General features: G+C 42.3%; 1 protein-coding gene across 2 annotated transcripts; it reads right to left on the bottom strand.

The window, feature by feature from the left end:
• Positions 1-3,665: 3,665 nt before the first annotated feature.
• On the bottom strand, positions 3,666-14,100 carry KCNG3 (potassium voltage-gated channel modifier subfamily G member 3). Of its 2 annotated transcripts, none has more exons than XM_059835721.1 (2): positions 13,478-14,100; positions 3,666-4,511 (listed from the first exon to the last, which is right to left on the bottom strand). In XM_059835721.1, exons 1-2 carry the CDS (start codon positions 14,098-14,100, stop codon positions 3,866-3,868), a joined length of 1,269 nt encoding a protein of 422 aa, XP_059691704.1. In that variant the 3' UTR covers positions 3,666-3,865. The 2 variants fall into 2 exon arrangements, with proteins under 2 accessions (XP_059691704.1, XP_059691703.1); XM_059835720.1 differs by having other exon boundaries at positions 13,445-14,100.
• Between the last annotated feature and the right edge of the window lie 1,577 nt (positions 14,101-15,677).

Here is a 15,677-nt window from a genome sequence, read left to right on the forward strand (position 1 = left end):
AAATTAATTTTTTTTTTTTGGGGGGTGCGTATTCATCAAGACAATATCGTTTCCAAGTCTTACATCAAGGGAAATTATAATCCTCCATTCTTTGTGATTTTTGAGATGGTGCTTCACGTAGAACTGTAGAAGGAAAATGCACCCTAGACAGCTTTCCATTCCACTGATTTCATTAATGATCAAATGCTTTTAAGTGTAATGCAGTACCTTGAAGGATTGCAGCCAATATATAGTTCCCAATAGGTCAGTCCTAAGGATTGAACCTAGTACATAATGTATGATTAACCTCTGTTGTCATCAAAACATACAATGGCAGTTCAAAACTCAGTGGGGTTGGTTTTAGTTTTAGGTTAACAGAAAGGCTGGATAACAATTATATAAGCTGTCTTCATTTATCCCCAGTTTTATTATATTTGTATTTCATCTAATTTGTTCCAACTGTGAATGTTTCAGATACTGAAAGAGGTACTGCCCATGAAGTATTTTATTGTATAGGGTTCAGACTGGCAATGATGAGAAATGAGCCTGCTTGTCTTCACTTGGCTTTGAAATGCTGTATTTTGAAATACAGCGCTGCACCCCATGTCTGCATAAAACATGGTCTCAAGTAAACTTTTAGTAAAACAGTTTCATCTGTTTAAATGTATGTTTAGTTTTGAGTACACATATAATTCCGTTTTTTTAGTGTGTCACTAAAAATACACTGGTCTTTTGAAAATAAGATGCCATCTATTACTGGAAGTCAGGAACCCTCTTACTTACTATAAAATTCTGTTTTAAGGCTATCGTTGAGATCACGTTACTTCAACTTGGTTTCTAAGGAAACTAAAATCTACGCTCTGATAACCATACAACAATAAAAAAAGCAAGGAAAAAACCCCACCCCAGTATCTCTCCTTAGTGGGCTTACATAGAGAGCAGTTTCAAAATAATATTTTATTATAACTCAAATTAAAAAATACATTAGGTCATTCTGTTCACATTTTGCCATATAAAAAGTGAACACAAGCTGTTAAAAAAAAAAAAGTATGACTTAAGATAATCTCCACAGACTTACTCCTTTACACGATTATTTTCATTAGATAATCTTTTTACACTGGGAAAGGATTCTGTAGCTGGAAAACACTTTATAAAGGATCAAACGTTTTGTTTGTGTACCACATATAGCCTGGATCTTTGAAAACTTCCTGTCCTTTAATTGCTTGCACAAAATGATTCATGGTGCAAATCGGTATTCACAAGTTACTATGTGCATTAATTTATATTGTTTCCTTTGTACGGGCATCTAAAGATTACATTTAGAGGTAGTGCTGTAATGCATTTTATTTTGTCTTGAAATCAAGATTGCAACATACTTTAAAGTATATTCACATTCTGTATGGATTTCAAACTATTGTCATCGTGATGATGGTTTGGGCGTTTTGTGGGAGGAGGGTTGTATCTCAAGAGTATTGGCTTGGTTAAATACAATACATGGACAAAAGACAAAGTAAGTTTTAAGGAGTTTTATGCAAAACAGTATTTTTTCCCAAGAGTTAAAAACAGCATACAAAAATCTGGAGGGCTAAGTTCTTAAGTTTTTACCCATTTTAATTGAAAAAAAAAAAATTGGAGCAGAATACAAAAAAAATAGCTATTTTCTCCTTGAAAATGGTTTTGACACTGTCAAAATAAACTTTCCATTAGAAGAGGAAAATGTCATTTTCTTCAACAGCTGTGTTTGGATTAAAGTCTGAAATTTCAGTTTTGTCAAGGAGGAATTTTTCTGTGAGGAGAAAAAAAACCATTTTGACTGACTATAATGTATAATATATGCAGGATATATATAGGTACACATGCAGGAATACAGAGCCAGCATCTCCGCTGGTGTAAAACATCTAAGTGTCTCTGAAGTCACAACTTGCCTAACTAACATCAGCTGTGGATCCCACCTAAGAAAGACGTTTTTGCTTATGTGATATTCACCTCTCTGTGGAATGCTGGAGATGGTTTCTGAACGACAGCATTCTGATATAAAAGGCATAAATATAGTAGTACAGGGAACTACAGAGCTAACCTTTTGAACTCCAGAACGCGTCAGTGGCAAGAAACGGAGGTAATGACTGTAACGTTACTTAATAATGTAGTCTTGAAAAACTACTGAAGGAAAAATCAAGCTTGTCTGCAAGAAGGCTACTAAAATTCTTTTTTTCTTTTTTTTTTTTTTTTTAAGACTACTTAAAACTAAGACCACTTGAAATGATAATGAATTTTTCAGGTCTAAGGGTAGAGCCTTGAATGTACAGGGTACTGACCAATGTGGTACTTTTATTTGAGTGAGCAGTTCCAGAGATGTGTTTTCTAGGTGGTACTCATTTTACTTCTAAAGCTTTTAACAAATATGTATATAAAAGATGCTTCTACAGCACAGTAATAGTAAATGCGGTATTTTCAGGCAAGCACACCAAATTCAACTATGCTGATGACTCTGAACTTCCATGTTAATAAGAAACCTCCCTGTTGATGTTTGATGGTACCCAAATTTGTAAAGCTGTACCTTAATGTGTTTTGGTATCTAACTGCACAGTTCTACGTAGCAGCCTTTCAGAATTATACTGAATAATGCTATTAAGCAGTACTACACAAGAAATGTAGTGAACAATATTTCAGAACCTAACTTGATCCATTTTAATTTTCTAGTTACATTGGAGAATATACCATTTTGCCAAGTGCAACTCACACGTCTATATTTTACTTTCTTTGATATGCTCTGTGCTCTGGGCTTTTTACAGCTGTTTTTAAAACTTCCATTAAAGTGTATCCCTCAGTAAGGATTGCAGAATTTAAAGATTAAGAGTCTCATCTGACAGGGAGCAGCTACTCTTGTTTTCCAGTGCTTTCTCCAGACTGTTTCAAGTGATGGAATCTTATAATTTGTCTTAGAGAACTTTCACTATGATATATATGATTAATTAAATGCGGGGGGGGCAGAAATCTGTGCTTATGAATACGTAACTTCAGGTGGATGGAGCTGAACTGAATGTATGTAATATTTGGATAGCTCCCCTGCTAAGCTACAAGAAAATACGTTTATCAATGCCTGATTTTTTTTATGCTGATCTTTATAAAGTACAACACTTGCTTCTACTAACGATTTGGTTCCAGAGGAGAAATTAATTGTGGCTAAGGGAGTCCTTGCTACGACATTCAGAGGTGCACTTCTTGCACTTTTTTGAATTATCAAATTCAGAGCAGTGTCACCGACTTCACTGGTTTTACAGAAGATTTGTGTGCTTCATCAAAGATCAGAATCAGGCCTTAAGATTTTTTGCCCTACAGACCTATATTCTTCATCTTTCCTGAGTTACAGAACCAGCCCTACTCTGTTGTGAAGCTCAAAAGTAGCAGTGATTCTCCTTCAGTATCTAATTTGGTTATCTGAAGAAAAAGTGGAGATACTTCAGGCAAGAAGTTATCAGTGCCTCTCTGGAGCATTTAGATACTGAAATCTTTGAAAAACTTCTGCTACACGTTGCTTAGAATGGTCTAGGATGTAATTATGGGAATGACAGATCTCAGCGTTAAACCCATTTTGTTCTGCTTTTGTGTGGAAAGGCAAAATGAAGACCAAACTGGTCTGTTTGAGGACTTCTGAATCCTCTTTTGTTATTTTATTCTCTCAAATTTGAAATATCACTCCCTTTCCCTGCAAGGTGCCCAAGGCAGATGGCCATCCTTCCTGTCTGAATGGTGACAGGCTTTCTCCAGGCTGGCGAGAATGCTGTTCCATAGGACCATCCAGTCAAGGAGGACACGCGAAGGGACCTTCCACCATTCTCTTCTAAGACAAAGCTTAGCAAGTAACTACAACAGAATGCAAGTTTGGTCAATTTAAGAATTCAGCAGAGAGGCTTCTACTGTACCTAGCGGATCGGAACTTGAGCTCATGGTAACATTGCACAAAGCTGTGATAAATGAAAGTGATCGGCAAGGCTAATAAAACGATGCCACTAACCACACAAATTCCTCCAAGAATCCTTCCTGGTACAGTGATGGGACACATGTCACCATAACCAACCGTGGTCATTGAGATGATCACCCACCAACAAGCAGCAGGAATGCTGGCATAATCCTTATTCTTTGCTCCCAAGTCCAGCCCATTTTCAAGAAGCTGGGAAAGTGCACTGAAAATTGCCATAGCAACACAGATAAAGACAAGTAGCATGACCATCTCTCTGTAACAACGCTTCAAAGTCAGACCAAGTGTTTGAAGGCCAATGAAATGACGAGCCAGTTTAATCACCCAAAAAATCCTCATCATTCTTAAGACCCTCAAGGTGACTCCAGCCCTCTGAAGCTGGGAATTTTCCCCTGTGAAAACTGTCATTAGAACAGAGATGTAGTAAGGAGTAATTGCCAGTAAATCAATGATGTTGAGAGGTCTTCTGACAAACTCACACTTGTTTTTGGAGACGATGAACCTCACAATGCACTCTGCAGTGAACCAGCCTATGCAGATAGCTTCAATTATCCTGTCAAAAGAAACAAAGTACAGTATTTATGTTCTGTGCAAAAGCTTTAGTGGATGTTTGGTTTGTTCACAGGTATTACCAAATTGACACTCAGATCTTCACAAATGACAAACAGAAAGCCACGCTATTCTTATCCTACGCATGTAGCACCAGATTTCAGCAATTAACCTGAAGATCTACTGAGAAGTTTAAACTGATCATAGCTAAGAACTCACCCACTGATCATTTGCTTTGAATTATAGATTCCTACTGGTCCTAATACTGGGCAAATATGCCTATAAAAACTGGAACCCTACAGGAAATGGTATGCCACCAATGCCAATGTGTAACATTACCTAGAACACTTTTTTTTTTTTTGGTTGGGTTTTGGGGGATTTTGTTCATTTTTTTGTTGGTTTTAAAACTGTGAGACCTGATCCACTTGGGAATGCCAAGGACTGTGGATCAGTGAACAGGCTAGTTATGAACAGCAATGTATAGAACCAGACTGCTGAACTAAAATGGAGGTAAAGATGGAGTAGGCAGAAATCAGCTTTTGCATTGGATAATTCATGCAAACTGGCTCTTCAGGAACCAACCTAAACCAGTCTGTTTGATTTGCATCCCAAACAGGGGCTTACCTAGAACTATATTCAGAACTTAGTAGGTATTGCCACTACGTACAGATGGTATTTTGTTTTTCATCATTGGGTACACAAAGATATAAGCTTGTGTCCTCCTATTTTCCACTATGCTCTGCATTACTGAATTTTTTCTTTTGTTTTAAAGGTAACTCCACCTAAACTGTGTTGCAGCAAAAATGTCAAGGTAACCAAAGCAATAGGCAAGATCATCTTCTTGACAAATACGAAAAATGGCCGTAAGAAAAGAAATCCTGGAAGGTGATTTCAGTATGTTCTTAAATATTTTCAAGTCCCAGTGCAGTCAATGAGACTTGAGAATATCTCAACTTGAAACCAGTGGAAGGTAGAAACAGAAGATGAAAATGTTGCTGTAAGATTATTTAATGACTGTTGTGCATGTAGTCTCAAATCTCCCATCTGAAAATAACCCTTTTCTTCAGAATTCAGACTGTGCTCTCTTGTTTAATACAGGAGGGAATGGGAGCTAATCTTTCCCTGTTCCCTTTGTTTATCTTTTTTCACCAACAGTTTGAGCAAAGAAAAAGCCCATCACCAATGCCTTCTTATACCAACAGGTCTGAAACCAAACTGACGTGAGATTGGGGATTTGAAAATACTGCATACAACCAGAGCTTTTTCGCTACTGCAGGGATCCCAACAAGGTAGTGTCTGTAGAAACGTAGTGATTTGCAAGTAATAATCTGACTGTCATTTCAAACTTAAAATTTTGCTTCCCTAACACATCTGCATAATTTTTTACCACTTCTGAATTCTATTGTTATTATTAAGACAATGGCCTGTTAGAAAGATGTTATTCTTCTGTAACTGCTGTACTTATACTAACAGACTCTATAAACTAACTTTCATAAAAGTTTCATACATTAAAGATTTATTTATTTTTTATTAATTTCATTTTATTCATTCATTCACTTTAGTTTTACGCTAAAAAATGGAGGAAACAGTAACAGTCAGTTGATGTAAAGTTGTAAGGTACACTATAAATCCAGCCACAGCAAATTTAAATGAACATAAATTACTCACTTAAAGAACTAGTTATTCACATGAAATCAGACCTTGTTTTTCTTCTTTCATGAATAACAAAGTTCTGTAAGCAAGTGGCCTTTCTTCATAAAGGGCTTATAAAACACTTGTTCATGTTAGCACCTTTTGATGGAAAGACCTGTGAATTTCAAAAACAGCTTGCTCTTAAGAATTAATGAATTAAAAATTAAGCTTTTGAAAATACTAGTGCTTCTTTTAAAATGACAGTGAGTGATAACTACCTCAGATGTAGATTTCTTTTAAAAAACGCTCAGATCATAATGTCTTCTGAACAAAAGTCATGTACAGAATATATGAAAGTTATTGTATGAATGTGGTTTATTGTTCCTTTATGTTGAAAAAAATACTGAGAAAAAAAAGTTCATGGGTGAGTTCTCTTATATCCTTCTTACACATGATGAGGAAATACCTAAGGCTTTCCCTAGTAAAATCAGTCAAACAGCAAGATCATGGTAATGGACAGACCTATAAAGTCTGAATGTACTTATACATTGGCTAGTTGAGATCTCATGTAATGATTAAAAGAAAAATTGTATCTGGATAGAAAGTTGCAGCCAGGAATATTCGACAATGCCAACAAACTCTATTTCTTTTTTAATGAGATTTCTCTGGTAGTGCTGCCTGTATTCTAAGACATGGAGCATTTAAATGGAAAAGCAATTCGTAATTATACAATTTAAAGCTTTTTCGCTTGGTATTTCCTCCTGATGCCCTGACGATAACGTTGGAAATGTGATTCCTTCGTTTTGTCACAAATTAGGCAGGTTATCTTGAGTCGAGCTTTAAGGAAGTTAGGTCTTGATTGTTGTGATTCAGTAGAAGTCTTCTTTATGAATCAACATTGATTCAGTGGTCCAGTATAACTTTGGGGAATAGTTGTACAAGTAAAAATCCATGAAACGTGATCAATCCATTGTTTTACTCTGGCAGTTCCTAGCCCAAGAGGTACTGTAAATCAGTTATACTTCAGTAGGAAGGACTGAAGAAGCCTGTTATTGTAGAACGGACTGGAAGAGAGCTAAGGAACATCACCGATGCAAAAATGACAAAGCAAGATCAAGACAGTGGGAGATGGATTACTGCCACTCCGTTATATATTGAATTTCCATTTTTCCAGTCTACATCTATCCTTCTTTTTCATCAATTATACACATCTTGACTAGGGAGAAGATAATGAAGAAGGGTGTCCCTTATTTTTTTCTTTCCTCTCCTTACTTCTTAGCCACCAGTGAAACATTTTTCATTTTTCCTCTCTTGTCACTCCTTTTTGCCTGTGTAGATGGATTACGGCAGTCCTGGTGAATCACGTGAAAGGAAGTGCTTTGGTGAGAAGAACTAAAAACCTCTGGCCTGTTGGGAAGTCTGGAGTGCTACATACTACATTTCCACTTTCAGATCAAGTCTCCCTCTCCTTGTAGTGACTCATCTTTATACCTAATCTTGTTAATGGATAAATAGCATCTGATAAGGAGAGCATATTTAACTGTTAGTCCTCAAAAGAACTTACCTGAGTATGAAGTTAAAGCCAAATAAAATGCAGGCACTCTGAAGACTAAAGTTACTGTAATCAATTCTTACAATATTTGCTACATATTCACAAGACAGACAGCCTTTTATTGCCTATTCCTGGAATAATGCTGTATTAAAATCTATAAATATATAATTAAATAATGACTTTTATTTGGTAAAATGTAGTACCTATTTTGTAAACTTCCATCACAGTTTTTGGTTGTTTTTATTTTCCCCATCAGTTCAGTTTTAAAATAGCTGGTATTCAAAAAGAAGAGGGGAGATTAAAAACAAACTCATGAAGTGTTTCCTTGAAGATTCCCCACAAAATTTATAAATAATCAGACAAAATACTAAGTCCTAATTTTTGTTCAGTTACAGGTGATTTCTGCTCAAACTTACTGTTCATTGTCCCAGACCTAAGCACATGAAAAAGGGGTTTTCTCCTAAAATTTTAAGCCTCTTGGTACTTAACAGTCTTTCAAGATTGCTCTAACGAGTCTTTTGTCCATAAATGGAAAATCAAGCCTTTGTGAGTCTCGTTTCTACCATAATCTCATCACTGTTCAATTTTCTGTTCTATCTGATAGTTTCAAAATAAGCTATTTTATGTACAATTGAGTTAAACCACTTCAGAAATTATTTTTCAATCACTAACAAGACTAGTTTGTTGTTACTAAAAAAATCTTATTGTGAATGTCTTAGAGTATTTCAATTTAGCATTATTCTTTGCCCCAGCGTGCCAATTTGTGTACTTTAAATGTCCCCTGGTGAGTTGGTTGAAATCTAGCCAAAACATTCGTTAGTGGCACTATTACCGATTAAGCTTGTAAATAAAACATAAACATCAACGGGACACATGAGGAAAACACGTGATATGATTAAAGACAGTATATGACAGGACAGGAAAGATTAAAGTCTGTCAGCACTGATTTGTTAAATTGTTGCTAAAGCCTATTTCCATGTAAAGCACATTAAAGCTGAAAAACGTCCAAGCAGTACCCAGACTGATCGAATTCCTGCTCAGGAAGACTCCTAGTCATTTCAGCAAATGTCTTTTTTTAATCCAGGGTTTCTGTCTCACTACAAACTGTAGAGTAAGGGCGACAGAAACAGCTAGTTTCCTTGCATTAAAAACTTTGCTGGCTTTTTACCATTGCTTTGGTAGCAATAATATGTCTTGATGCATTAAACTCTGGTGCCTTATGTGGGAGGCTGTAATGACCCAGCACTCCCCAGGGAAGGAGCAAATGCCTTTCACAGCTCTCAGGAGATACCTGGATATGAACATCTCGAGCCCTGGGGTCCGCAGCATCTTTTTCATACACTTTGAGAAAGAGTGGCATCTAGCCCTGGAGAGTTCGTTAAGGTTTTCCTGTGGCCGGGCAGTGATACACGCCTGTTCTTTGTGTTATCTCTATTTTCAAAAAGCTCGTAAATTCATTAGAAGAATCCACATCCGTGTTTTTAACTTAGGTCTGTAGTTCCATTCTTTACCTTCAGCCTACTGTTTTAACTTAGCAAAAATGGGGTCTTGAGGTTAGATCTTACCCTGGAAAGAAGTTGTTGTTATTTTTTTTAACAGATGTTGGATGTGAGCGTTCAGGTGTTCTGAAATTCCACCACCATAAAGAAATAATGATTTCTGTGTGTCTAAAATTAAAATGCAACTTTTTAAGCTGATGTTTTGCAGAGGTGAAAAAAAGCCCACTGGCATCTGTTGAGAGATGCCATTTGGAGAAGTTACTGCGTTTATTTGCTTTTGCTTAGGAACACAGCACATCATATAGGCTTGATAAGCGAGTGATTCCTTCAGTACAAATTTAATCACGATTAGTAAGTGGAAAAGGGGCAACAGTCTCTCCCTTGTACTAAGAAGCTACATGTATTTAGCGTTAGAAAAATAGTTTAAAGGCAGGTAGATAAAACTGTGCTGGCAGTAAGTCAAGCAGCTTCAGATGCCTTCCTATTACAGGCTTGAGAAGCTCTCTCCAAAAGATGTTGCTTACCAGCAGTGTATGGACGGGTCCCTGATCAGAGACTCGCAGTATGCATCTGTTGGCACAGTTCAGAGGAGAGCAAAGATGACTTGAAATTACCAGAAGCAACAGAAGGGGAGACAGGTGTCCCTGCTGTCTGCTCCTAAACTGTGCAAATCTGATGCAAATCTTTAGCTCTGATAAGTGAAATGTGCCAAGGCAGGGAAGAGAGCAAAAATCTTAAAATGCAAGAAATTTAGTAACTCATCCTTCATCCCGAGAAGGGACCTGGGGAAGGCAATCCCTCTGCAAATCAGGGAATTATACTGTCAGTGTCTGTAAGATCTGTGAAATTCAGAAGTCAGACTCCCTATCCCTCTCTCCTTAAAAAGGCGTAGTTGTGGGGTTCTCTGTTGCCCTCTAAAGGGTGTTACTCCAAAGGATCAGAAATAGCCATAGGCCATTCACCCTTTGAGTGGTCACCGTGAAAAGTCATGACAATGTAATGGTTTCTGAGAAAAGTTTGGTGGACTCAATTCCTCTTCTGGTGAAGAAGTGTTCATACAAGAAAAATAAACACAGCTGGTATTAGCTGGCAACCGCAGCAACCCTCACTGCAAATCTCATTGAAGAGGCTGATTCTGTAAATTAGAGAGTTTGCGACCCCCTCACTTACAGAGATGATGTCCAGGTAAGCTGGAAACATGCTGCTAGAGCAGTTTTCACTACAGCTGCCCAAAGCGGTTCTGGGGATGGTTACCACAGTTCAGCCACAGAAATTATCCATGTGGCACCTTTCTGAACTGTAACAGAACATCAAAGGAAGGACAGGGGGTTTTATTAGTAAGCGTGTGAGAGATTAAAAATACTAAAGTTGCTGAATTTCATGAGGTAGTTCTCACCTCTTCTAAGCAGTGGCTTAAGCTGATCTGAATAGTCGGTTATGTACAAAATCTACAGCCTAAGGACTTCTAGATAAGCCCATTCAATTTTCAAAATATGTTTTTAGAATAATGTAAAGTCTTCATACTGGTAATTACAGGGCCATGTGAGTCAAAACTCACTTGTATACAGCATTTATGTCACAATTTCTCTTGACAAAAAAAATAAATTGTGTTATCATGTTATACAGAATTTCTTTATTTCGATGAGGAACCTTGGTTAATTGGCTTCAAACTTTTAAATGTATCAGAAACTAGTGGGCAGATTTTTAAAAGCCTTCTTGCCGAAGGTGGACAGTATTGCCGGAGTATGCAATCCCAGACACTCCTGTGTGATTTCTGTGGTCAGACTTTCAAATAAGCCACTTAGCTACTTCGGTTTTGAAAACTTAACTCATTTTAAATGAAAGAACTACAAATAAAAGAAAAGAAAATATAAACAAATAAAGGGAAATAAAGTCAGATGACAACTGGGCATGTTAGGTCAAATCCTATGGCATGTGTAAGTAGTTGTAACTAAACTGGATCACTCACTTAAAAGCAACCGTAGCTCACACCTTTTTTCCAGATATAACAGGCTTTTTAGTCATGATGCGGCATATGCAATAAAGAAAGGAGTGGCTCCTAAAAGAGAACAAGGCCAGCTCAGCAGGTGACCAGCTGTGGGCAGAAAGGAACACATTGGTATCTGTTTTCCATGTGTTCGCCGTTAAATTGCTATCAGTTCCCGTGTAGTGAGAGCACACGGGTTAAGTCACACGTAAAATGAACCAGTCTGTATCGGCATTCATATGCGACAGACTTTTGCAAGAAGATGGTAAGAAACTGTTTAGCCACGACTTTTACAGTTCTCCCTCTTTTTTGTTGCTATTCCATGGAGTACTATAAGCAGTGCTGAAGAAACTCACCCTACCATTGATAGTGGTCCTTTTGGTTTTAAAAGCAGCCTTCACTACCCTGTGAAGTGCTTGGCTGCACTGTACCTTAAAAGTATTTAGGGCCTTATCCTTCAGACACTTGGTATACAATATGCAATCGTTCAGAAGAGTAAAATTATGTGTATATAATACACACATGTTCTTGAAGACAAAGGCACTATGAAGGAAAAATTGCATGTCATACGCCTTGTTCCTCTGCAAGTTGAACTCTTTCAGTGAGATAAAAATTGTTGTTGACTCCCACACCATGAAGATGTGAACAAAGATATGACTGATGTCGTTAATGCTGTGGTAGCATTGCATCTATATCCCCGTCTATTGGGGATATCTAAGCAATTTGCTGCCTTACAAAAAGATCACCCAGAGCATCCACCCTTTGAAATAACCTTGCAAAGCTTAAGTAAGGCTTTTTAACTGGAAGAACCTGTAAGAGCAACTTCTGACATATCTGAATCTAAGTAGGAATCAACAGCATCTCAATCTGTATCTGCGTTCTTTTTGTTCAAACAAGTAATTCTTTGGCTCAGCTACAATCAGAAATACAGGTGCAGTTTTCCATTAAGCTAATGGAAACTATGAAAATACTTTCCAAGGAATTAATCTGGCTACTAAGATATAATATATCACATTCCAATTAACTCTAAGGTAAAAGATGATGGTTTCATAATGACAAGGCTGGGATTTCACTGTAGGGCCCCTCTAGCAGAACAGGAGCTGAAAACTTTTTGTTGAATATCCTGTCTGTTTTAAAAGAAGGGAGAAGCTAGCAAATACAAGAAACATTTGCTTCTTTTTTTATACGTCAGTCTTATTTATGAGAGAAATCCTACCAGAGCGGTCTTGACTCTGTTCTCTAGGGAACAGAAGAGAGGGGGAACAATGATACTTTAAGTCAGCAGAGTTGCATCGATGTAACCCTAAGGTGAGGTCACAAAGAAGATGAAAAAGGGGTTGTTCTTGCTAGTAAGGCTTATACCCCATGGCCTGGTTTCTGCAACTGTTTTGCAATGTTTAGTGTGCTTACACACGTTTTATCTAAAGGAAATGTAAACATCTGTTACATTCATACACTGGGGCGCTTATATGATGCATTTGCAAGGGCTTAATGCTCAGTCTGATCATCTCCTGTGTTCCTCACATAGAGAATGTGAGGTGCAAAGAGGAACCGGGGTAAGGCTGCTCCCACATTCAAGATTTTACAAGAGCAGAACCGTAACAGGCACTGGATCTGCTCCAGCAGAAGGACCTGTACGAATACACACGGAGTACATACACGATTGTGCTTTTCCCAAAGGAAAAGAGAAGGGAATTGCATTCTTTTCTTTTAGGATTTTATTTTTCTGTGTTTCCACAGTCCCAAGGCCTAATACGATTTCCCCAGCGTTTGAACTTGTCTATGTGAGTAAGGAGTCCCGTGGCTCCTAAAAGGGGGGAATAAAAGCTCCGGGATCCTGCAGAGGAGGAGCACTCCGATGGCACCTGCTCCGCTGCCAGCCTGCCCGAGCCCCGAGCCCCGAGCCCCGAGCCTGCCTGCCGGCCGCGGGCTGCCGGTAGCACGGCTGCTCCCCGCGCCCCCGGGGCGGCGGCCCTGCCCGCCGCAGGGCTCCGCTCCCGCCCGCCCCCTGCACGCGGAGCCACCGGGCGCCGGCAGATCCCGGTGGGAGCCGGGGCTGCAGAGCAGCGCCCGCTCCCCCGAGACACCCCCACTCCCCCCCCCCCCCCACCCCCCCGCTCCCCGATTCAGGGCCGGGGTTCCAAGGCGCGCAGGCGATCTCCGCTGGCGGCGGCTGCAGCTATGGACCGACCGTCAGGACGGGGGGCAGGACACACTGGACGGGACACACGGGGAGCGGACAGCGGGAAAATAAAGGATCCTCCTACCCTGAGGGCTCCCTCACTGACTCTGCTGTGTACCTGCTCTGCTCCTCCACGCTGCGGTTCTCCGGCGCCCGCCACTCGGGCAGGGTGCTGGCGCACAGCACCACCATGGACACGATGACGAAGAGGATGGAGACGGTGGCCAGGACCTGGGCGGCCACGGAAGACGTGGGCTCCTCGAAAGTCCTCCTCATCCTCTCCAGCCACTTCCCGCCCTCGGCTCCCGGCGGCCGCCGGCCCTTGCCCTCGGGGCCGCCGCCCGCCTCCCCCGGCGGCTCCTCCGCCGCGTAGTAGGTGCACGTCTCGGACATGCGGTCGTCGAGGCGGCGCTGGCAGCAGTAGTCGAGGTGGGAGCCCTCCAGCCCCCAGTAGATCATCTCGTTGTAGAAGGAGAGCTCGCACATGTGCGGCACGAAGCGCAGGTGGCCGTGCCGTACGTACAGCATGATGAAGCCGAAGGCCTCCGAGTGCCGGTCGAAGAAGTACTCGTTCCGCTCCCGGTCGTAGTCGTCGCACACCTCCAGCACGTCCTGCTCCGAGAGGCAGCCGTGCAGGCGGCTCACCCGCCGCAGCGGGAAATCCTTCAGCACCTCCCGGGAGAAGGAGTACCGGGTGCCCCCGACGTTCAACACCACCGAGGGGCCGCGGCCAAAGTTCATGGCTTGGGCGGGACGGAGGAGGGGAAGGGCAGGCAGGGCCGCCGGCTGCCCCGGCTCCGGCTGCGCTCGCACCGCTGGCGGCTCCCGCTTGGCGACGGGGCGGGCGGGGAGGGAGGGAAGGCGGGCGAGGCGCCCCAGCGGCCGCGCAGGAGACGGGGCGCGGCGCAGGCTGCGCGCCCCCCGCGGCGATGCCGCTGGCAGGTGCGGCCGCGGCCTCAGCGCCGGCGGGCGGGCGCCTCCGCGGGGCCCCGCCGGGGCGGGGGCGCGGCCGCGGGCATGGCGGGGCCGGAGAGCTCCGCGCCCGGCGCCGCTCCGCCGGTGCCGGCTCGCAGGCGAGCGGGAGGCGGCGCGGCGGCGGCGGCGGGTTGGGGACACGCCTCCTCCCCCGCCCGCGCACATGGCGGGGCGCAGCGCAGCGCAGCGCGGAGGGCTGCCGCGGGGCTCCCGGCGCCCCCGCCCGCAGCCCGGCCCCGTCCCTTCGGGGACCCCTCCGCGCAGAGGGCTTCGGCTGCAGCGGGGGAGAGCGCGCCCTCGCCAGCCCCGCTGCCCGCCCCGCGAACTGGCACTTGGGCGAAGTTGTCTACCAAACCCAAGTAACACTTCGCGGGCGTTTTTTCCCCCCAAAAAGCGGAAAGTGAAGCGTTTGAGCGCCAGACCACTCGCTCCTTGTTCCAGGCTGCCGGCCGCCAGCGCCTGTCGCTCCCGTCTCGTTTGTTTTCCGCGGCCCTTCCCGCCGGGGCGGCGAGCAGCTCCCGGCCCCCGGCACGGCTGGGCAGCGGCTGGGCTTTCCTGCGAAACGGGGGTTTCTGTAGGAAGAACGGCCCCCACACCCCCCCGTGCGCATCTGGATGAGGAGACACTTCCCTTTTCCCTCCTCACATAGTGTATGGACGCCAGGAAGAGTCAGGTGCCTTCGGTAGAGCCTTTTTCCCTGCTTCTACCCACTTCTGGTTCCTGTCTGCACTCCTGCAGCTTCCTACGTTCTTGTGTCCTACACCCATCTACAACACCAAAACATGCATCAGCTGGCACGACCCTGACTGCTCTCTAAAGCCTTTATTCCATTTGATTGCATTATGTACAAGGAGTTCTTAATTTCCACTACTGATTTTTCTAATTCTTTTTTTTTTACTCTGACAATTCTCCAGGCTGAGATACTTTCTAGGCTTATTTACATCTGGGGTAAAATCACCCAAGATACAGCTCTCCCTTTCAGTGAGATGCTTCCAGTTGCAAATGTGCCTCCAGTTGTCAGGAGAGAGGGCTGGTGAGTATATCGGTTCAAAACTAACGCCACAGAATTGTTGCTCAAGTGCTGTGTCTGTAAAAGGACATCCAGGTTAAACCGGTATTTTACCATCCCCGTTCTTTCTCTCTCTAGATATATGTACTTGTCGTTATGGGTTGGGGTTGGTGGGGGTTTTTTTGTTCTTGTTGCTGTCGTGTTACTTTTGCCTTTTGTAAGGCACATTTAGGTGTATCTAAATAAATGGACAGTCATCTAATTGTTTAGTAAAAGTTGTTGTTTTAAAGGAGAATGCGATTAAACGCTACTATTTTTAACCCTATTTGTCATC

The sequence above is a fragment of the Gavia stellata genome, chromosome 2, assembly GCF_030936135.1.
Source record: "Gavia stellata isolate bGavSte3 chromosome 2, bGavSte3.hap2, whole genome shotgun sequence".
NCBI classification, from domain to species: Eukaryota; Metazoa; Chordata; class Aves; order Gaviiformes; family Gaviidae; genus Gavia; species Gavia stellata.

Coding starts and splice junctions, on each gene's coding strand:
- KCNG3 (XM_059835720.1), bottom strand. CDS start 14,100: ATGAACTTTGGCCGCGGCCCCTCGGTGGTGTTGAACGTCGGGGGCACC. Junction 4,512..13,444: donor TCAGTGAGGGAGCCCTCAGG/GTAGGAGGATCC, acceptor TTCTTTTGACAG/GATAATTGAAGCTATCTGCA.